At 41.6% G+C, this 22,962-nt stretch overlaps 1 protein-coding gene across 3 annotated transcripts in view; it reads right to left on the bottom strand.

Annotated features, from left to right (window-relative positions):
• The window catches only part of Pard3b (par-3 family cell polarity regulator beta), a 1,028,687-nt gene that overhangs the window by 299,601 nt on the left and 706,124 nt on the right, over positions 1-22,962 (bottom strand). For all 3 annotated transcript variants that reach the window (XM_039083322.2, NM_001191808.2, XM_063266952.1), the window contains 2 exon segments: positions 9,952-10,158; positions 8,990-9,227 (listed from right to left, as the gene is read on the bottom strand). In XM_039083322.2, coding sequence (XP_038939250.1) covers positions 8,990-9,227; positions 9,952-10,158 — 445 coding nt within the window.

Genomic DNA, 22,962 nt, shown 5'->3' with positions numbered 1-22,962 from the left:
AACAGCCATTATGGGATCAAGGCAGAGAGGACAAATATAGCACACATGCCATGTCCCTGGTGACTTGAGTATTCAGTCTCTCTCTAACCCAATTTAAAAATCAAGTCAAAATGTATCTTGATGGACAACATCAGAGCAGCCATGTACTAAGAACTATCCAAGCCTGAACCCATCTGCACACTGTGCACTGAGACTGTACTTAAATAGAAAGGTAAGAAAATAAAGCATCGAGCTTTTGGGTGAGTCCACCCTTGATTTGTATTCAGCAATGGAAAGTTTTGTCTTCTACCCCGTGGTTAAGTAAAGCTTAAAAACAGTTCACAGTTACTCTTGGAAAGGGGTGACCCAGAGCATATGAAATATAAATGAGCGAATGATTTGAGCGATGGCATTTCTCCCATTACTTTATTATGCAAACTGTTCAGGTGAGAGAGAAGAAGCACCATGCCCATTTGAATTACAAAACAGCAATTCAGGGGAAATGAAACAGTGGAAGGGAAAGTTTGTGGGCTCTGAGTAGGTCTAGCTTGAGACAAAGGGTTTGTCTGGAGTAAATCCAAAGGGAGGAAACAGGGAGAGAAGCCTATAATTTCATAAAGGAAGACCCATGAGTGGGCAACAGGTGGAGAGACAACGTGAGAAATGCAAATCCAAACCCCAACAAGACATCACCTCAAGTATCAAAAAAGAGCAGTAGCAAGGAATGGTGGTAGGCGCTTGCCGTCCTAACACTTGGGAGACTAAGATAGGAGGATCGTATCTAGTGAGCCCTTGTCTCAACTGAAACATTACAGAAATGACAGAAACCATTACTAGCAAGAATGTGGAGAAAAGTGAAGCCTTGCACACTACTGGTGGAAATATGAATTATTTAGGTATTGTGGAAGACATTATGGAGATTTATCATCTCCTAGAAACTATAACTACCATATGATATCCAGGTAGAAATCCTGCTTCTGGAAATATATTTAAAAGCAATGAAAGGAGTACATTAAAAATAAATCTACACCTCCATGATTATTGCAACACTATTCATAATAGCAAAGAAACAGAATAAACTACACATTGGCCAGATAATAAGTGGACAAAGGAAATGTAACATACCTGCACACATTTACACACACACACACACGTGCACACACGCACACACACATACACACACACACACACACACACACACACACACACACACACACACAACCATTTACCATTCTTGGAAAGAAGGGTTGAAATTGCAGTGGTTTGGACAGGTTGGAATGTTGCAGTTCTAGTGTCTAATTATACCTTAGCTCAGGCTAGCTTCAGCCCTCGTACAGCCATTCTTTGCCCACTTCTCTGTTACAGGTAACATTTTGTGACGAATAGAGAAAACCTTTTGGAAGTTTTTAACGTATCAGATCACCAGATTCTATCAACTCAAAGCTAAGCGTGTCACCACATAGCATCTTAGGCCCACAGAAGACTCCACAACTAGCTTTTTCCATGTGCCCACCAATTTATGTTAAAATTGCTTTGATTATGACTTTCATAAAGTGGCTTCCACATTGGAGCATGGAACATGAAGTAACCACGCTCTGCATTTTCCAGATCTGGGTAAATCGGATTTGGCTCTAGAATAAACTCTTTCCTTTTGAGGTGAGAGCTGTGTTTGTTTAGTGCATTGTAAGAGATGACAGGAAGAAGGAAACATTCTTACATGAGATAAACCAGGCACAGAAGGATAAACACCATGGAGCCCTCACAAGTCAAGTATAAAAGATTGTAAATTTACGGAAACAGAGAAATGGTTGTTACCAGAAGCAAGGCAGTGTGAGGGTTGGGATATTTTTGCTCGAGTAGGTAGACTAGTAACTCTGAGAGTAGTGTCTTCATAGACACAGAAAAGGTAAGTGTGTGAAGTTATACATCCGTCTATCAATACATGCTGTATATAATAAATAATATACTGAAATACACAACAAGCATTAGTATCTATCAAGTCAGACACTCCACAGACAGCTAGCTTACTTCCATAAACCACTCCACTGAAATGTCGCATCAGCGTGGGGAGGATATGAGGGCTCAGTGCAGGCCAGGGAGCCTGCAAGGAAGAGGTTTTAACTAGGTTCCACACGAGCCTGGTGGCAGTAGTGACTGTGTAATTGTATGCGTAGCAATGGCATGGGGGCCGTGTGTCTGGCATTCCTAAGACATGCACACCACGACTCCTCTTTACAGCCTGTTCCTAGTTAAATAAAACACACAGTACATTTCACAGAGGAACGGACAAAGTGTGTGCCATAGTGCAGGCCAAGCTCAGAAACGTTGATAGATAGTTCTAAGGGTTTAAAAAATACCTTTATGGTTTATAATGTAGGATTCTTAAAAGAAAAGAAACTAAGCAATATCTGAAGCTGAGTGAAGAAGAAATGATACAGAACATCCAACTACTGGATCAGGAAGAGTAGGGCTGATACATCGAGCTTGAAATCAATGTCTCCTCTTATCCTGAAGACCACTCCTCTCCCAATGCCTAACTCAGTACCGCAGGGCTCTGCATACAGGACGTTTGTTGAACTCTACACGCTGCTTTTTGTTGCAGTTATAAAATTTGTTTACAGAAAACCCTTACATTCCTATGCTGCAGAGGGGGAAAGGAAAAAGAAAAAGAAATAAAAGTGAGCTGGCTTCTGTGTCAGTGTGCACTGTTCAAATAATCTATCTGCTGAAAATTCCACAAAGCTCGGGGACACAGTCTGTTAGGCCGCAGACACTTGCAGTATGGGAGGATGCTAGCCCCTCTTCAGTCTCCCCACAGCGCCTACTGTGGTCTGCAATCACCTTCACCTCTCTGCACCAGGCATGACTTCTCTATTCTCTCACCTTTTCTGGGATGTAAATCCTGTAGGAGCCATGGTCTGGCTTCTCCTTCAGAATTATGTTAGTCTAGAAGGTGCTGCTCTGTACCAGAGTGCCAGAGCTGTCTTGGAGAATGTCCCTTTGCTCCCTGGGTACTTCATAGTTAAAAACAGCTTGTATGTTGATGTGACATTTTCCTTGTTTTGTACTAAACACAGCAGGAGAAACCCGTATTTATCGTTGACTTTTCCTTTATTATGACGGGCAAGTGCGATGGTAGCTGGGGTTTCACTGCTTGCTATCCATTTCCCAGGGCAACACCTCATCTAAAGGCAGGACTTTAATGCATATTGGTGAGTAAACAAAAGAATGATTATTAATGTATTTGGTAAAGATGAAGTAGTCAATAAATGTTATTAATAAAATGAATATGGGCAAACAAAATTTAAAGCAGACAAAATTAAAAACCTTCCTAACAGCATGATATACATTTTGATAATCTATGGGGAAGAATCTAACTAAACACAATTCCTTTAGGACAAAAGCCTAGAAAAGGTAGAGAAAAATGAACTTAATCAGCTAGAAGATGGGCTTAGTACAATGTTGGCTAAACAAGCATGAGGAACTTAGTTCAAATCCCAGCACCTACATGAAAAGAAAAAAATGGAGCACACACCTAGAATCATAGTGCTAGAGGAGAAGAGATGAGGATCCCTGAGAAGTGGGGTGTTCAGTGTAGCTTAGTTGGTAAACTCCATGCTGTTTCAAGAAAAAATGAGTAGAGAGCAAGTAAGAAAACATCAACATCTGGCTCCTATATGTGAACCTTCACACATAATGTGCATACACACACCAGAAAGCTCAACAAGACATGTATGCATTCACTACATGTGTGTACACAGATACAGATAGACACAGACACACACAGACACAGACTCAGACACACACACACACACACACACACACACACACACACACACACACACAAGGAAAATGAACTTATACCACTTCAAGCCTTTTATTTAGTGTCCAGAACAAATTGACAGTTCATGGATTTGAAGAGTGACTTAGACTCTTAAGGAAGACAGCAGAAAGTGTTATATAAAAGGACTGGCTTGAAACATGAACAATTTCATTTCATTTAAGGACTATGAGAGACTGACAGGATTATTAAACAACCGAGAAATCAGGAAGGTGCTCGCTGGCTTTTCTACTCTAGGTGACATTAGTGTGGCCAAAGGGTATTTGGTACTGACTACATTGAACTTGTCTACTGACGGGTTTGAGCTTTGCCCTTTGGTTACAGGAGCCATGGCTATCCCTTCCGTAGAAACATATCTTGAACAACAGTGATACCCAAGGAAGATCATGAAGCAATGATTAGACTGTGCTTTGACCTGAGATAGATCAGTGAGGATCCTGAATCTCACATCAAGGTTTTCTTCTGAATGCAAGCTGCATTTGGTAAAAGTTTCCATTGATGACCAGATACAGGAGTTGCTGGCTTGACCCCACCCTAAGCTTTCCTTCTAGCCTTGAAAATACAAGCCAGAAGATGACAGGCATATGCCTTCCTGCATTGGTGGCAGCAAACACACCTGGCCTGTTTAAGAGCAGGGAGCAGATGAATCCTATGTGCATGTGCAGATCACCAGTGAGCCAAAAGCAGAACTCTGGCAAAGCATGTGCAGAAATCCTGACCTCCTTCTTAGCAGCCTCCTGTGTGCCCGAATGTGGCTGCCTTTCTGTCTGTGTGAATTTTGCTCAGAGCATCCCTGGAGCCCTATCCTGCATGCTACCACCCTGTGTTCAAGTGCAGGTCCCAGTAAAGCCTTGTTCAGATGTTGTCATCTGCCTCTTAGTGATCTCCATCTCAAGGGAAGGAATCCTTGGATGAGCTGCTAACACGAAGAGATGGTAACGTGAAAAGGACCTGAACATTGTCTTTGTCTGTATCAAAATTTTCTGCAGCAAAAGATTAACAGCAAAGCCATCAAAGGTCTCTCCCAGCAACAAGTAAACAGAGTTTATAAGGTAACTGCCAAAGTTGGAAGGTTTTGGAGTTGAGCATTTTCCCACATAACTTATAGCCTTTGCAAGAGCCAAGCTTGACTCATGCAAGGAGATAATTTAAAATCAGCAAATCATAACAACATATAAACCAGACAACGGGTAGAAAGATGAATGGCATAAACCCCTCAAAGCTTTTCTAGCAGGAACAGGAGTGGGTGAGATTAAGAAATAACCTTAGTTCTTCTGCTCTGTACTATCAACATGATTGGAATGGCTAATATTGGTACAGTAAAAACACTTGGCTGTTTAGTAGCAAGAATAAGGAAGGCCACCACTAACACCCACAGTTGTAGGATGAGGAAAGGGGGCAGGATTTAAGGCCCCACTGACCCTCCTTGGCTAGGCGCCACTATCCATGGAAAAACTGCAGACACTACCGGCAGAGCCTATGTTCAGGAATGCATTAGAGCAGGGCAGACAATGGGGAAAATAATGCATATTTAAGTCACATCTAACTCTAAGAGAACCTTAGAGCAATCAATCTTCTTTTAAATAAGAAAGAAGCTAAGTCAATAGCATGTGAGTAACAGATGAGAATTAAAGCAAAATCTGTTGGCTAAGGGTAACAGCTTTTGTGTTCTCTGTTGCTGAGAGCGTGCGTGTAGCAGCGACTCCAATATGCTCACCAACGCAGATGCAAAAGGCTATGGAAAACAGTTGCTATTTTTATACCGAAGATAAAAATCTAACATCACCTCTCAGTTCTTAATTTTGTTAGTGCGGTGAAAGCGAACAAAAGGCAGGGTGCTGTGTGTCTGGAGGACCCAGGGCCTGTGGCTCCAGCTATGTGGAGATAGGGACCATATTGGGAAAAGGGGGAAGAGCTGGCCCTGTCTAGTGGGCTCGAGTACAGAGCTACCCACGTAACAGAAAATGTAGTCAGTGTTTAACTTGGTGACAGTCTTAGATACAGGCCCTGTGAATCTGTGGTAGCTTTCATATTTATAGATCATTACAGCTAAATCATTGTTTTTTTCTTTAATACCCTGAAGAGGAAACTTGTCGTTATAAATTACTGTGACATTGTAAAAGCAGTAATAATACTTATGATAATGACTGTGCTGGTTTTCATTGATACTGTAAGCAATTAGTACAATCTTAGGGGCTTGAATAATGCATATGGGTGAAAATTCAAGGGCTGGCCAGAGGGAAGCCATCTCCTCATCCTTTGTAGCCTACACAGCCACCCACATCCGTTGGCTCATGTTCACTTCAGTCTATTTTCATAGCAATAATACTGCATTACTTTGCACCACCTTTGCTTCTCATACCTTCCATTTCTGCTTCTAAGACCTTGAGATTACACCTGGCTCTCTGGGGAAACTCAGGCCTCAGCTCAGGGCCAGCAGAAAGATGTGTCTCACTGAGTCATTAGACCACGGGCCATGTAGAGAGTATTATGAGGCATGGCTTCAGGTTGAACTCCTTAAGAAGGCTAAAAGTAGAATGTGGTACGTGTGCTAGGTACTACATGATCAAACTAAGCTTAGAAATGGGCAAGTTTTCAAAATATCAGAACGATCAAAGTAACCGATCAAAAAGAGAGCCTGTCACTCTGAGACACCATGGTAAGGAAGTCTCTTCTTCTATAGCTCTGGAAGAAAGCTGTTTATAGTGGTCAATCCACTTTGTGTTCCTTGTTTATGCTTTTTTAATCCTTTCGCTATTTGTGAAGCCCACACCTTCTGCTTAGGTATCCAAGTGTCTTTCATCTATAGGTGGGATGTGCCCTCATTCACAAATCAGTAACGTAATGTTTGATCTTCAAATTTGGAATATTAATCTTTGATAGTCAAATGATTTCCAGGGCATCAGATCTGCTAAGGTAATGTCATGAATTGAAAAAGAATGGCCCTCGTGGGTTCATATGTTTGAATACTTTGTTCCTAGTTGGTAGAACTGTTTAAGAAGGATTAGGAGGTGTGGCCTTGTTGGAGGAAGTGTGTACCTGGAGGTGGCCTTTGAGGATTCAAAAGAATCCTGCCATGTTTAGTGCTTTCTGATTGTAGTTTTAATCTATGAACTCTTGGTTCTTCTTGTCACTGCGCCTTTGTACCGCCATCATGGACCCTAGCCATTTGAAGTCTATTCAAACACTTTCTCTTATAAGTTATATTGGTCATGGTGTTTTACCATGAATCTCTGTGAGTTTGAAGCCAGCTGGGTTTTCAAAGTAAGGACAGCTAGGGCTACTCCTTTTTACTGCCTCCCTCCCCAAATAAAAAGACTTTGAGGAGCATACTGGAGCAGCATTGTTTGAACACTGGATATGCAACAAGTTGGCTCAGAGCAGTCTATACAATTTGTGTCCCTTAAATGTTACTTTCCAGTTCCTAGAGTACATACACACACAAAGGAAAAGAAAAGGAAGGAAGGGAGGAAAAGAAAAGGAAGGAAGGGAGGAAAAGATAGAATAAGATAATTGAACTTTCTTTCCTAACTAAAAATATCAGTTGAAGATTTGACATTGAAAACAACTAGTATCCTGTATCCCCCAGCATTTTAAGAGATATTTTAAAGGTTTTGCACAATATGGTCAAATTTATTAGATGTCATCTGTTCTTCATAGCAAAAAGGATGGAGATGGGCAGATTTGATAGGGAGTTACAGTAGTAAAGTAATGAAATGGGTACTCCACCTTACTTCTTGCTCCTGTAAACACAAGCTACAAGAAAATCCTCTGAGAATAAGGAAGTGATTTCATAAATCTGTCTGCTTTGTGACAAGCAAACGTGCTTTGATCTTCTGCCCTGACACAATGGCAAAGCACAGTGTAATGTTGAGAGGGTCTGGATAGTCCTTCTAGGTAGGAAGGCAGGCTGGTGCCTGGGTCACATGGAGGAGTCTTACGAAGCGACACTGCTATGACACTCACGTCACTGGCAGAGGGGAAGGGAGATGAGTGGAAACAAGCTGCCCTTGAGTGGTTAAGAGGGGTAAGGGATTGGTGACTGTAGCAGGCCAGGTAGCTGTACATAGCTAGAGGCTTCTCTGCCTGCATCCAAGATGACGACAGGGTAGATGCTGCCACCCCCACTGCTACGTATGTCAATGCCTTCTCTGCCTCTATATAAGAAGTTGGCCAGTTTGGGTAAGGAGACTCTAGGCGCACTGTCTGAGGTCAGGAGCTAAGGGCTAGCAGTCCTTAGGAAGTCAGCCATGAAAATGTTCTCCATTAGTAGCAACCCGTATAGTAAAGAGCTTCATGAACAATCCACAAAGGTGCTTACGTGAATAAACAAGTTACAACACTTTCCAGTATCCTACCCCTCACATGGTTCCACACATGGGAGAGTTGTGTCCAGGAAGGAGATATATTTTGGTTTACACTGGAGTAGCTGTGCAAACCTCTGGCCAATGACCAGAAGTCAGCCACAGTACTGGGATGCCAAAATGTAGAGGCGATAGCTTCACAGGAGTGTATTTTAGAGGACAGCTGTATGAGAAGAAGCAAACTGTGTTCTGACTATGTGCTCGGTGCTGTTAGCCCCTGAGTCCACTGCATGTGCCACCTTACCTCCCAGCCCTGCAGAGCCCTCAGGAAGTTATAATGTTAGCCTCAGTCGGAAAGGAAGGGAGGAAGGATACATGAAACCTATGGCTGAGATGTGGAAGATCATAGGTTGAGGCCAGGATCGGACGGCCCTTATCCCAGGTGCATCACTACTTTGTCACATGCCTTTGTAGGTGACAGCTACTATGTTGATGATCTGAGTATCAGAAGTCACAGAAGGATGGGGTAATTCCAGCCTCTTTCTTTCACTGTGCAGAGAGATCAAACAGGGAACACTTCCTACTGAGTGTTGGGCCTTTCTTGACAACAGGTTTATGACAGCTGCAAGTCATCAACACAAGCTTCAGAGGACATCCAAAAGGCTTTTTGTGCCTTCTTCACACACACACACACACACACACACACACACACACACTACAGTCATAGCCTTGACTTTCACGAATGTCTTGATTTTTATAAATATAGCTGAGGATGAGAGGAGCCTTGAACCTTTTCCTGAGCATACACAATGGCGTGGTTTAGCCAGGAGAAACAATGCCAAGTGCCTTTGCAGCAGGCCCTTACCTCAGCATGGCGCCGAAGCCCTTCCTCTTCATTTTCCTCTCTGTGTCCTCATGTTCCTCTTTCTGCTTTTTTTCCTTGACTTTCATCTTGCCCTTTCCTTTTTTCTTCTCCTTCTCTTTTGTTTTTTTGACGTTCTTGGCTTTATTTTCCACATCATCTAGCTCAGGGTTTCCCTGAGGGGCAGACTCACAATTCAGAGCTGTGTGGCCCGAGTGAGAGCTCTTATCAGACAGACCATCTGTAGAGAGAAAAATCAATACCTGTGGTTAGGGGCACTTACCGTTAGTACATCTAAAATACGTCAAAATGTAAAATACAGAAGGAATACAAGTATTCCGTGTTCTACTGAACCACATGGCTACTGGTACCCTTTGAAGATAGGATTTCTTAGCCCTGGGTACTTGAAGCAAGGTCTGAGGCTAGGAGTGGGCCACATTGTTTGCTAGCTGGTAGCACAAAAGGCTTGAAATGTGCTAAAGCAGTAATCTCTCTGAAAGCTAGCTTGTTAACCTTGATCAGTTCAGAAAGCCCACATGCTGGGAAACAAACAGGGTGAGTTTCTTTCCCAAAGAGGTTTTTGAGTATAAATATAACCCACTGCTCCTATACAATTAATGCAGTCAGTCCTCTGGTTGATGCTGCTTTTAATGATTCAAATAAGAATGCCAAGAAATGCATGCTTAGTGCTCCTGCCTTAAGGGTAAATGACAGTTGGTCCTTCTAAAAAAGTGAAAGAATATTTTTCCAGTTTGCACTGTGAAATAAATTGCACATTGCATCCTCCAATCCAATGTTCCTTAAGCCAAAGGGCAAAACATATCAGGGAAATGAATTACTTTTAATATCAAAAATATAATTGTACTCCTTAAATCATTTTTTCAGTAGTTAAGTGCACATTTTCGCTTGCAATATGCAGATGATAATGAGATGAAGATCCCACTTAGGGGGGCATATGGCCTTACCAGCTTCTGCCTCTTCTGGCCCGTCGTAAGATTTGTCAATGGCTGCTCGGAAGCTCTCATTGCAGCCCCGGCCTCGCACCATGTGTGGTCTGGGTCTGTGGAAGGGCAGATCATTCTTCCTGACTTCAGCCACAGCAGTCTGTAGGCTCTCCAAGGAACTGGACTTTTTCAGGCCCAGGGTTGGACCAAAATCTTTGCCTGGAGAGTCTGGAAGAGAAAAGGTGAAAGGTCAGCCTTCTCCATGATAGAGTAGTATGCTATGGGGGAAGACTCATTACTCTGGGAATAGTTCTGTTTGGGCGGCTTAGAAAGGACTGCATTAAGTCAGTAAACACTGGTGGTTGGACTGCAGCTTTGCCAGTGTCTTGGGCCATCTTGGGGGAGTAAGCTGCCATCTCTGAACTCCAGTTAGCTTTTCTACAGCTGTGGTAAGCTTTTACATGACAGTATTTAAATTTTTATACACAGGGAAATTTACATATATGTGTATATATGCACACACAGGTATACATGCACGTGAACTTGAAAAGTCACTAAAGTTACAATAGATTATGTCTGAGAGAATATACATTCCACATCCACACATACAGTCAGAGAGGCACACAAAAACTCATAGAGATCTGCCTGCCTCTGCTTCTGGAGTATTGAGATCAAAGGTGTGGCCACCATTCCCAGGCCAAGTTTCCCAGACTCAGATCTACCTAACACACTCTGTGCTTCTCCTAAGTATGATCCAAGTCATCTCATCTGCTGTACCTATTACTACTGTCAGAGTTGGTTTATTTGGTTGGCCTGGAAATCAAGAACCACTAATCGTTAGAATTTTCATATTTAAATTCTTTACATTAACATAAGGACAATTAATGCACGGTGAATGAAATTTATTTAGTCTGTGAATAAAGCAAAGCAAGCAAGAACAGAGGTTCTCCTGGTGCTGCTGCTCCCATTCAAGTTCCATTTGGAATGCAGGAAAGGAGCCACCTTTTTATATAATAGACAATCACTGCACAGAGAAGTAAACCATAAGAGAGCTTCAAGTGCCTATCTTTTACCATAGACTATCTTCTTCTTGTACAGCTTTTCTTGCCTGAGGCCTGCTCCTCTCCACTCCATTCCTCAGCCTCCACTCCTGTTCCAGCCAGTGTCCTTATTATCAATAACAAGATTAAGTGATGGAAATATTAGTAGCCAAATGGTTGCTTACAAGATAGAAAGAATTCCATTAAGGCTTTTGTTTTAGCATTCGAGCTGTTCTAGCAAGGCCTAGCTACTCCTCTGCCTCCCAGTTACCAGGGAGACTACTGTCATCAAGAATATGCACCATGTTTCTGAAAACAATGACTGTGCAGCTTGTCCACAGATGTGACATGAGCATGTACAGAGCATCATGTATGTGTCTACTTCAGTGCACACCAACACCCTAAGGCTTGGCAAATACCTCTATTGCTTAGTATCACTATCCCTGTTTGCATTTCCAGTCCCACTGCCACCACGGATGTGACTCTAGTTTCCACTGTGTATGATAAGGGCTATAAGACAAGTCCAGGCGGCAGTGATAAGTCTCATGCGAGACCACACTGGGTGGGTGAGCAGCACATGCTGCCCCCTTTGCTGGAACATGTGAAGAGCCATAATGTACAGCATTCTCAGTGTGTGCCAAGCATCTTCCTGCCTTTTACTGATATTAACTTGCTATAATCCTTTCAGCTGTGGCATTGGTCCGAACAGTGGCATCGTTTGGGAGCTATGGAAACAAATTTGAGGTCTTAGGTATGCTAAGCAAATGGTCTATTACCAAACTAAATCCCTGGCCCCTGTTGGCATTGGTAGATGAGCAAATATAGGGTATATGTTAAAGTTACACACTTCATGTCCCCACTGGGCACGGAGCAGAGGCAGTCCAACTGCAGCCTTTCTGTTCTGTACCTTGAACTTTACAACCTCAGGATGTATTCTGTACTGGCCCTCTACTTGAGTATGGTCCAGGTTATTAAGCTGACCTACATTTTCCTCATGTCCAAAACAAAATTATTAGTTTAGATTAGCCTCAGAGCCCACCCAGTCAAGCTAGCAAGCTGCAAAAATTACATATTACTTCATGGTTTCATCATTAACTTACAGGAGGCAACCTCACACTGTGAACAATACACACAAAGACAATAAACACCACATTTTATAGATGACAGTGCATAGTCAATAAAGGAAACTGAGAAGAGACCGAGAAAAATACAAGAAAATTCAGGGACGAATTGCAGGTGCTATTTGCAAGCATAAATATTAAGGCTGTGCTACTGTTAAATCCAGAAAAAGGCGCTCCCTCCCATGCACAGCAAGAAGGTGCGATTAAAAAAAAACATAGAATCAAGTAAGATCATTTCTGACAAGGAAAACAAAAGACAACATAGGGGTTTGGGAATATTGAGATAACAGTAAAAGCTTTAGAATTTACAGAATTTTTTTTTTTTTTAGCATCGACCCCTAGGGATATCTGGCATGAAATTTGGTGAAAACATGAAGAAAAGAACTAACTGAGTAAGCCTAGATCCTCTGTCAACAACAGCAGCCATCTTTTATTTATTAATTGCCACTCGGGAGATTATATTAGAGCCCAAACTGTAAGCGTTCACATCAACCTTTAGCAATAAATTCCATGGAACTTGAAAGTGAATAAATCATTCGAGATATGAGGTGTGTTATCTAAAGGGAGCCCACCTACATCTCAGCAAGCATTTCTGAGGAAGAACAAATACACAGTAACTGATTCTAAGAGAACGGGATGTAAAGGAGTCTTGGATTTTGTAGGAGTGAAAGAGTTGGCAATTTATTTGTGTGTGCATGTGTGCATGAGTGTGTGCATGTGTGTGCGTGTGTGTGTGTGTGTGTGTGTGTGTGTGGTGTGTGGTGTGTGCGTGCACACACATGCACACATACCCACCCATGCATGGGCATGTCCCAAATGAGAAACTCCAAGTGCCGCTGGGCACTATTAGACCCTAAGACACATAGTAAAATTAAAACCAAAAGGGAAAGTTGAATTCTGGACTTTAAATTTGAGCCCCAGGGTTCTCTAGGGGGAAAAAAGAGTTCTATTCATTCCTAAGAGTAAACAGAACGAAGAAATGGAAGAAACATTAATGTTAGCTAGAAAAGTCCTCAAAGCAGGAAGGTCCTTCTGAGGATGTACAGGTGCTATGCATAGACCAGAATGGATCTCCTAGAGCTAGGAGAGCTTGATATAAATCTGCACTAGGCCCTTATGTATTCTTTCACACTAGGTCAAAGTTGTCAGGGCAGGGCGGTGTCAGTTGGTGAGCATCAGTACTAAGTCCCAGTTGAAACACTTGGAGGAAAGTACCCTATCAGGAAAAGATGTTGTGGAGAAGGATGGACTGTCCCGTTCAACCTCTCTTCCCTACCGCTGCCCTCTTCAGTTTTGGTTTAGGATGACAATGTGCAGGAAGTTTTACAGCTTTGAGGACAAGACCATTCCCATTCTATTTCTAGTCTCACCATTTACACACTCAGATATTTTTTTCCTAGGCTCCTTCTAAAGGTAGAGGTCTCCTTGAAGAAGTAATAGAAAATGAGCAATTTATCAAGTCGAAACCTCAGCTATTGAAACCCATTGAAGTCACCCCCAAATGTGATGACTCTTCACATTTTCCTTTGGGGCTGAATTGATGGAGGCGGTGGCCAATTATAAGGCATTGTCTGGGCAAGTGATCTATGGATACCAGGTGTCATTCGTCATGCCATGGACCTTGTCCAGATTTGAACACTTGTACGTCTCATTCTGAGTAGTCACAGAAGTAATTTGTACTTGAGTGTTTGGTGATTTCCTGGCCAGCTTGGGCTAGTTGCAAATGGCAACCTTTAAAGCAAAGTTTTCATTTTTCAGACCAGGTGGCCATGGTCTCTATGTTTTAATAAACTTTCTGTCCCCTCACAAACATGAACTTGACACATATGGGTATCCTGAGAGAAACGATACAATTATGAAGAATGTTAAAAGAAAGATCTCACTTAATAAAAATAATCCTTGGGTGTTACAATAAAATATTCTTGGACACATTCACTTTCCTTCTTCTGGGAAAATACAGAACCAAAACAACCTCAAGCCAAAACCAGATATAGCCATCAGGATGGATGGGTGTGTAAGAGTATGCAAGACATTATACCGAGTAAGGCCCAGTGAGCAGCAGGGTGGGGTAGCATGACAGTTAGGAGAGAGGGCTGTGAACTTGTGGCATCTTCTGGGCAAGGCAGCCATTGTACTCATGACCTCATAGCAGCTATGGATGTGCACAAGGATGGGGCAGGGGCTTTACCTCTTACTGATAAGCTATTCTTTCCTGACAGAGCAGTAAAGGGGGAAGCACAGCCCTTCTGTTCTGTACCCAGCAACAACCCGATTAGACTCTGGTAGACAGTTCTGGCACAGTGAGAGCCTTGGGTAATCTAAACAGGCCACAAAACATCTAAGCGTCATGAATTGGGGTAGGAAATGGGAGGGTATGAGGGGAAGTTGATAAGGATAGGGCAATATAGAAGAGGGTAAGGGAGAGTAATCAGAATATATTATTTATCAATTATAAGTTATATATTATATTAAATACATGTATAAGTATACATAGATGAACATGTATAACATGTATTATATATCATATTGAAATAACAAACTTAACCAATCATATATATGTAATAGAAATGAAAAAATATGTGAAGAAGTTGTGCTGTCACTTTTCCAATAAAGAGGTGACGTAGAGCTCGAACTGCCTCCAGACATCAGTTTCTGGTCCTCTAACCACCTGTGTGCAGGAAGTCAGCAGCAGTCCTCAAGTACCATGCACACGCAGCAATTAGGGGCATACAATTACTTGGAATTTCTTTATTATGAAGTGTATAGGAGGGTTAAAATACTCATTTGGGGGTCAAATAATCTAATCTAACTGCCAAACTTTCCTAGCAAGGAAACTGGACCTGTGAATGCCACCTAACCTTTCTTGGCCTTGCTGATGGTGCATCCTCAGTGTCTTAGTGAGGGTTTTACTGCTGTGAACAGACACCACGACCAAGGCAACACTTATGAGGACAACATTTAATTGGGGCTGGCTTACAGGTTCAGAGGTTCAGTCCATTACCTTCAGGGTGGGAACATGGCAGCATCCAGGCAGGCATGGTGCAGGAGGAGCTGAGAGTTCTATATCTTTAGCTGTAGGCTGCTAGCAGAAGACTGGCTTCCAGGCCGCTAGGATGAGGGTGTTAAAACCCACACCCACAGAGACACACCTACTCCAACTGGTCCATACCTTTTAATAGTGCCACTCCCTGGGCTGAGCATGTACAAACAATCACACTCGGCCTAGAGAAACACTCAGTTCATTCTTAGGGTAGAGCTGGAGGAACATGTGGATACCCTCTTTATCCAGTGTTGTAAGGTCAAAGTTTGACTGACTAGGTGGAGGGTTACCATTTCCAAACAAATTCTTAAAACACCCATGCCAATACACAGTATGAGCTTGAGTACCTTCCTAGGGGACTACTGGGATTCAGTCCTTGGTTTCTGATTCCTGCACCTGCCTGGTAGTTGAAACTGGTCACTGGCTTCTGAAAGGCAGGTGATCTGGACAGCAGCTAGAACTATCCAGAGAGATGAACATTAAGAGGAAGGCTGTAGAAGACTCGAGATCCATACACAACCTGCGGCCCTGCATCTCTCTGTGTCTCGGTTTCCTCACCCATCAGATGAGGATAAGGCACTTTCGGAACACTCTTTGGCACGTGATTCATCACCATTAAGTATTTATGGTAATTAAGCTATTGTTAACCCCGTGCTCTCTCTATATATCTCAAATTAATTTTAGCCTAGTGCAACTGAGTTGGTTCACGGCACCAATGCATTCTTAAATGTAACCACAAGAGGAAGAAAAAGAACACATAAGGCATTTCCATTTACTTTTAAAAGTCATAAGAAAAACAGACATTTTATATGCATGGTGTATGCATGTGAGCGTGCAGGTACGGCCAACCTCTTACCCACTGAGTCATGTGGTCAGCTCAAAGCTCATCTTTTAATAAACAACTCCTTCTACTTCATCTTTTGAAATAGGTCTATATGTTCATCGGTACATCTCAGAGTAGACATTGTTAGTAAGATTAATAGTAGAGTCTTGCTTGCCCTGCCCCTTAGGCTATAATCGTTTAATTAGTCTGAGATTTCATTGGCAATGTTTAAACTTCCCACTCAAGCATTAAAATCACACAATAAAAGAATGCCTAATCCAGAAGACCAGTAATTGGGTCTTCCATTATTGATGAAACTGCTCCTAATGCATTTTTATTAAAAATAAGAAATTATTTGAGAAGGTATTCACTTTTAGATACATGGTAAGTTGCTTTTCCCTCTTGGTGAGAATGAAACAATTAACATTATATTAATGCTTATATACTTATATGTATAAAATATGGATGACTTACACATGTGTGTACATACATACACAAAACCAATAAAACATATACTAATTTGGTACTTGTCTTTGTTGCTTCTCTAGATCTTACAAAGGTGAGGTGAGTATGGCTTCCCTAGTAGAGAGTTTTCGGCAGGTCAGTGGATGGCAGAGATGAATAGAGATGGGTTGGAAGGACATCTGCAGAGGGCCCATGGCAAAGAGGTGGATCCTCTCCACCAAGAGGCAGGGTCTCCACAGAGTTGGGGGTGTGGTGGGAAGATGGGCTTCTGCAAGTAGGCTGACGTAAGACACAGAAGAATCTGGAGAGACAGAGACGAAGGAGTTAGGGGGACTGCGTGTCTCTGTGAAGAGCTACAGTCTCCAGTGAAAGGGTTGAGGTAGGAAGATGGGATCCTGTAAGAGGGCTGCTGTCAGGACTAAGGGGGAGAATGGAGTGACTGTAATGGAGGACTGGATGGATAGTGATAGTCACCTACCGGAGTCCTAGCCTCGTGCTCACTGGGAGACTCTGCTAGGCAGTCTTTCTAGGTATTAGGGATGAACCAAAACGATGGAGCTGGGATGGAAGGAAAGGCTGGGAGAGTCTGTGATTTGAAGATTCTAAAACTATCAAGGACCCTGAAGGTACTTAGTGAGAATAAAGTTCGAGCCCTTCCTAAAATAAAGGGGTTGTGTCCTGTAGTATATTAGGGACAGGATCAAAATTACAATGTTTTTCAGGAGTCTCAACATGAAGTTGGAGGAAGCCAAACATTACCAATTTGGCCTTGTATTATCATGAGCAATGAACTTGGGCAAACATTGAGAAACACTTTCCTAGTTTCATGGGGAGTGGTGATGTGAAATTAATAGCCTTAAAACTCTTCAAATGAAAAATTATTATAAATTCCAAGTAGGAAATCACAACCACTTACTTCCCAATATATTTTACTTTATCTTTTAGTTTTAGACTACATTTACTGAAATTTTTGTGTATTTGATTTTTTTTAAAGTGGGTTCCCTAGAGGCAAAACATCTTATGTGCTTTAATAGATACCATTGAAGACCCATTAGCCTTGAAAAAAATCCTCAATAATCTTCAAATGTATAATTTCCCAAATTATGTTATCTGTGCTAACTGTGTCCATAATGGGCCTAATTACCTTCTTGCCTATCTCAGTATTCCAAATATTGATCATCATTCCAAGCTAATCACAATGCCCTGCTCCCTATTCATTACCATGGGGCATCATGCAATCTCGGTTTATATGCTCTGCTGCCGCGCGGGGCTCAGATCTCTTACTGGCAATTTCCAATTCTGTGGGAGCAGGTTATTTCTTCTTAGTTGCATAAATCCTGAAGTCTTTTATCATTTCTTGAAACTCATAACCAAATGTTCAATAGTAAACTTCTCATTATGATTCATACATTTGCATAATCTCCTCTACTCTGTCTCAAATATTGTCTGTTTTAAAGTGAAAATATCCAGAGAAAATATGGGAAGATTATGTGAACAAATACCCCTTTGATTATGAGGATTCAGAGGATTCACATGGCCCTCCAAGTGTCTTATAATGTTTGCAAAGGGTTGCTATATACTTGAAATACTTTTCCCCAAAATTCCTTCTTTTATATTGAGTCAAGGTCTTAGGCCATAGTGTGATTTTGTTTTGTTTTGTTGTTTGTTAGTTCTTTTTACTCAAATTATATCTAGCAAATCTAATGAATAGCTAACTCATTATATTTATTAAACATCATAATTTTTTCTATTTGCAGATCAGACATGTAAACTATGATTCAACCAAAAGGAGCCAATTTATTAAATACTTATTTATCTGTCTGTCTGTCTACTTGTCTACCTGTCTGTCTGTCCAATCTAATGTGTCTGTGTCTCTGTCTATGTAAAACTGTACCTGATAAGTGAATACAGAATATAACCACCTCTTCTTCAATATACTGGATTGTTTTAATGTTTTCATTTTCCTTCTGTAAGCTTTCCTGAATTTTAAACATACGCACATTTGTAAGTATGTATTATGTATGTATTTATGTATATATTTACATGTATTGCATACAAAAATAGCATATTATAAAATTAGAGAGCCAGCATTGATCTCTGAGAAGGGTAATGTTACTGTTTTAAGGAAATTTTTTTATTATTAACGTAGGGAATAAAAGGACTGATTGGGGGTTCAAACAATCTGCTACTTTCTATATCTGAAACTGGACCTGTGAATGTCTCCACTTTTCTTAGCCTCATTGATGGTGTATCCTCAGCCCAGAGAAGTACACAGTCAATGATTTCTGCAGGAATAGAAGAGCAGACACGCGGCAGGGGAAAGCGGGCTAAGACACACTGATGTCCTTCTTGTTCAGTGCTGGGAGATTTTCTATTTGGAAAAGCATTTCCGCTGAGCCCCCACCCAGCATCTGTTCATGTTAACACAACCCCCAGCTCTTTTCTGTCGCTTTCAACGATTTCCTATCTCCCACTCCACCTGTAATTACTCATCTCTGTATCTTGCCTTTCTTTTTACTCGTCATTCCTTCACTTCCCTTCTCTCTTTGTAACAGTAACCGTCTCTACCATTTCTATTTAATGTGCACTTTAGTCGTATTTTTATCACGACCAGGAGAACAGCTTTGTCTTCCAGCTCCTCCTTGTAGATCTCAGTGATGGGCTCTGCACAGAGGCTGCGTCGATGACTTTTCCCTATCTCATTTTACTCTTTTGTGCGGCTGCTTCAGCTGCACATCTTTCCTGTGCTTAGTATTGTTGAGAGTGCTGTGTCTTTATGTGGGTTGTATTGTACTCCCAGAGCACAATATAAAGAATTCTAATACAGTTCTAAAAGTTATCATAGCTAGAAGTCCATATGTAACTGATTTGTGAAAGGTATCCTCACAAACGTATGCTACATATGTACTAGGTGTCTGTAATTTTTTATTTGTATGCTTAATTTTTTTATTAGTTCTTTCTGGGTTTCAGGAGGAGTTTTTGGTATCAGTATTCATTGATGCACCAAGTCATCCCAGATCCATCAACTCTCTGGCTGCCCACTTAATGTGTCCCCCACTCCTATTTGTGATACACATATGTTCTTGGATGTGTGGCCTACTCTTGGGGCATGGCTGACTTACCAGGGGCTATCCTCTTAGGGAAAACTGGCTCTCCTCCCAACACCTCTTGATTGCCAATAGCTCCATGGCGAGGGGTGAGACATCATCCCCACCTCCCCTCTCCATGCTGGGATTTAGTCTGGCTTGAGACTGTGCAGGTCTTACACATGCTGTCCTAACCATAACGCAGTCATAGGTGCAGCTGCTCTGTTGTATTCGGAAGACACTGTTTCCTGCTATTCATCTACCGTCTTTGTCTGGTACAGTCTCTTCACCCCCTCTTCTACAGTGATCCTGGAGCCTTGGGAGGGAGCATGTATTCTATCCCCAACGGGATATCTACAGTTTTAAGGGTAAGCATTTCTTATACTTAAAAACATTACTCTGCCTTTTATATTTAATTGTATATAATCAAAAAATTAGCTCCTCAGAGTCTTGTTTATTGTTTTCCATAGAAGTGGTGGAAGGTGAGAGCTTTTAGTTTTGTGCCAGCATGAATCCTGAGTTCTCGATATGAATTCTTTCAGTGAGATATCAATTTAATGCTAAAATGTGAAGCCCAAATGAAGCCAGCCGGCCAGCGATGTTTATTCTGTACTCTGTGGCTCAGGATGTGTGCGCCTACGATAAATGCGGAATAAGTGCACTGGGAACCAGCAGTGCCTGGTATACTGCAGTTTACCAAGTTCTTACAGAAAGACCACACCGGGCCCCATTGATTCCACACAAATCTGACTGCTAGTTCCTCATGTGAGGAGGAAAGAGAAAAGAAGGGTAACTGTCCACAGGAATGTGTTCGCTAGTGAGCGGTGGGGTCTGCCAGTGTGAACTGCTCTCTTTCAGGCTGTGAGCACCTAAGCACAAGTCTTGTGCATCAAGATTCACATATTTTACACATTTGGTAGCCAGTATGGGCTTCTATAATAATGACAAACAAGAAGACTAGGTGGCTTATGAATAATGGAAATTTCCCACTGCTCTGTAGCCTGGAAGTTTAAGGACAAGAAGTTGTTCCATTTAGTATCAGGTGAAGGCCCACTTTCTAGGCCATAGAGGAGTGTTTTCCCAACATGCCCTCACATGATACCTGTTTCCCTGTACACATCAGTCTAGACCTGCCATACCTGTTTGCCTATTCTTTTAGCAGAACCTGGTCCTGTTCATTCACTTCTATAGCTAAACTAATCTCTGTAACTTATCTCTCAGACTAGTGACCCATGGGGCCAGGCTTACAACAGCAGCTCAGTTGGAATTCATTGTCTAATCAGCAATAAGACAGCAACAGCAGCAGCAGCAGCAGCAGCAACAACAACAATAACAACAACAACAACAACAACAATAATAATAATAAGCAATAATCTTCAGGGATAATCTTATATCCCTATTGGCTTCCCAACTTTGGCTTTTTCTAACTCTTTGCCCCTTAACCCTTTGGAGTCACTCAGTAACCTATACACACACATAAACACACACACACACACACACACACACACACACACACACACACACACTTTATGAAATACAATGTGTAACCTGAGAGCTAGTATTAGTAATTAATATTGGAAGAAAAGAACCTGTGTTTACCTTGGCCAGGATGACCAAGGGACGCAGGAATTCCAGGACAATGGCACCTTGAAACCGCTGTATCTTGTAAGTTTGCTGTTAATCAATGACTTTGGAAATTGTGGCAAATCTAAACACGTTTGTCTATGTTCCTCATATAACACATTCATGGCAAGTATTATGTCAGCAATCTTAAACACAAGGCACCTTTTATCTGAGTTTTAAGAAACTTTTGTCTGCTTAAAACAGCAAGAATTTCAATCTAACCTGTGATAAGCGTGGGGGAGTTCCAGTGGCATTTGTGCTGTGTTTGTATTATGGTTCCTAAATGTCAGAACCTCCACTTGGCTATCTTCCAATTTCTCATTAAGTCCTCTGAGAGTGCAGACAAAGACGTGTGACCCCCTAGATTCAGCCAGCTTGCTCAAGTGCTACTTGAGGCAGGCTTGACCTGTACTCCCCTGGAGCTAATGCTCTTCCCACTTTCTGGGATGCTTTATAAAGGAGCCATGTTCAATTCCAGGTACAGAGCAAACTGAACACACACAAACTGACAGCACAGAATTCCCCAAGGAGCTATCCAAGAGCAATAGAAGCTCTCCAATGTTTGGACATATACTCACAGTATATAGTAATGCGATTGGTACGGTTAATTCCATGTAAGTATATGATATACTTTGACCATTCCCCCAAAACTCCGGTGCCTGTTGTTTTCTTTCCATTCAAATCTCCAGTTAGTCCCCTTTGCTTCCCTGGACAATTTTGTTTCTACTGCCAAATCATATACAACATACACATATGTTTCACGTATGAATGTAAAATCTAGGGTTTATAAGTGAGGGAAAATGAGTGATAATTATCTTTCTGATTTTGATTTAATTTACTTAATATGATCATTGATGCATGCATATACATTCCCATACTGATATAATGTTCTTTATGCTAGAATGAAGTTTGATTACATACATATGCCGTGCTTTCTTTACTCTTTTGTTGATAAGCATCTAGGGTGGTTCCGTATGTAACTATGGTGAACAGAACTGCAATAAACATTGATATGCAGGTACTTCTGTGCTATCCTGACTTAACCTTACTTGGCGATCATCACATGAATGCCTAGCAATGGTAAAGCCACACCATAGGACAGATCTATCTTTAGTCTTCTAGGAAATCTCTATTTCCATAGTGGCCCCACTAACTTATCTTTCCACCAGTGACGTAGAAGGGTTCCCTTCTCTTGAATCCTCACCAGCATTTGATGTTAGCTTCTAATGATTGCCATTCTGACTGGGGGAGAAAAGGCATCTTTTTGTACTCTTCATTTGCATTTCTGTGTAGACTTGGCATGTTTTGTACATTTTTAGTCTTTGTGCCACATCTTTTGGGAAGTACCTGTTCTTACTTTTTTCTAAGAGCACTGATTAGGTTATTTGACTTCTTAACATTTAGTTGTTGATGTCCCTGTATGTTCTTTGATTAGATGTATAGCTAGTAAAGGTTTTCTCCCATTCTACATGCTGCCTCTCCCTAGCTGCAGTCTTTACTGTAAGAGGCATTCTGACTTAATGTGATCTCATTTGTCAGTTGTTGGCATAGTTTTATTTCCTGAACTACCAGAGTTCTTTTCAGAAAGTCCTTGCCTATGTCTATGTCTCCAATAATTTTCTTCTAACTGCTTTGAGTTTCAGGTTTTACATTAAGGTCTTTTTTCCATTTGGAACAGATCTTTGTATAGAGTGAGAGATGAGGATTAATTTCACTCTTCTACATGTACATGTCCAATTTTTTTCTCTCTTTTTTTTTTCCGGAGCTGGGGACCGAACTCAGGGCCTTGCGCTTGCTAGGCAAGCGCTCTACCACTGAGCTAAATCCCCAGCCC

This window comes from Rattus norvegicus, chromosome 9 (genome assembly GCF_036323735.1).
Source record: "Rattus norvegicus strain BN/NHsdMcwi chromosome 9, GRCr8, whole genome shotgun sequence".
Lineage (NCBI taxonomy): Eukaryota > Metazoa > Chordata > Mammalia > Rodentia > Muridae > Rattus > Rattus norvegicus.
Note: the sequence above shows the minus strand (reverse complement) of the source record. Positions and strands in the feature narration are given on the sequence as shown.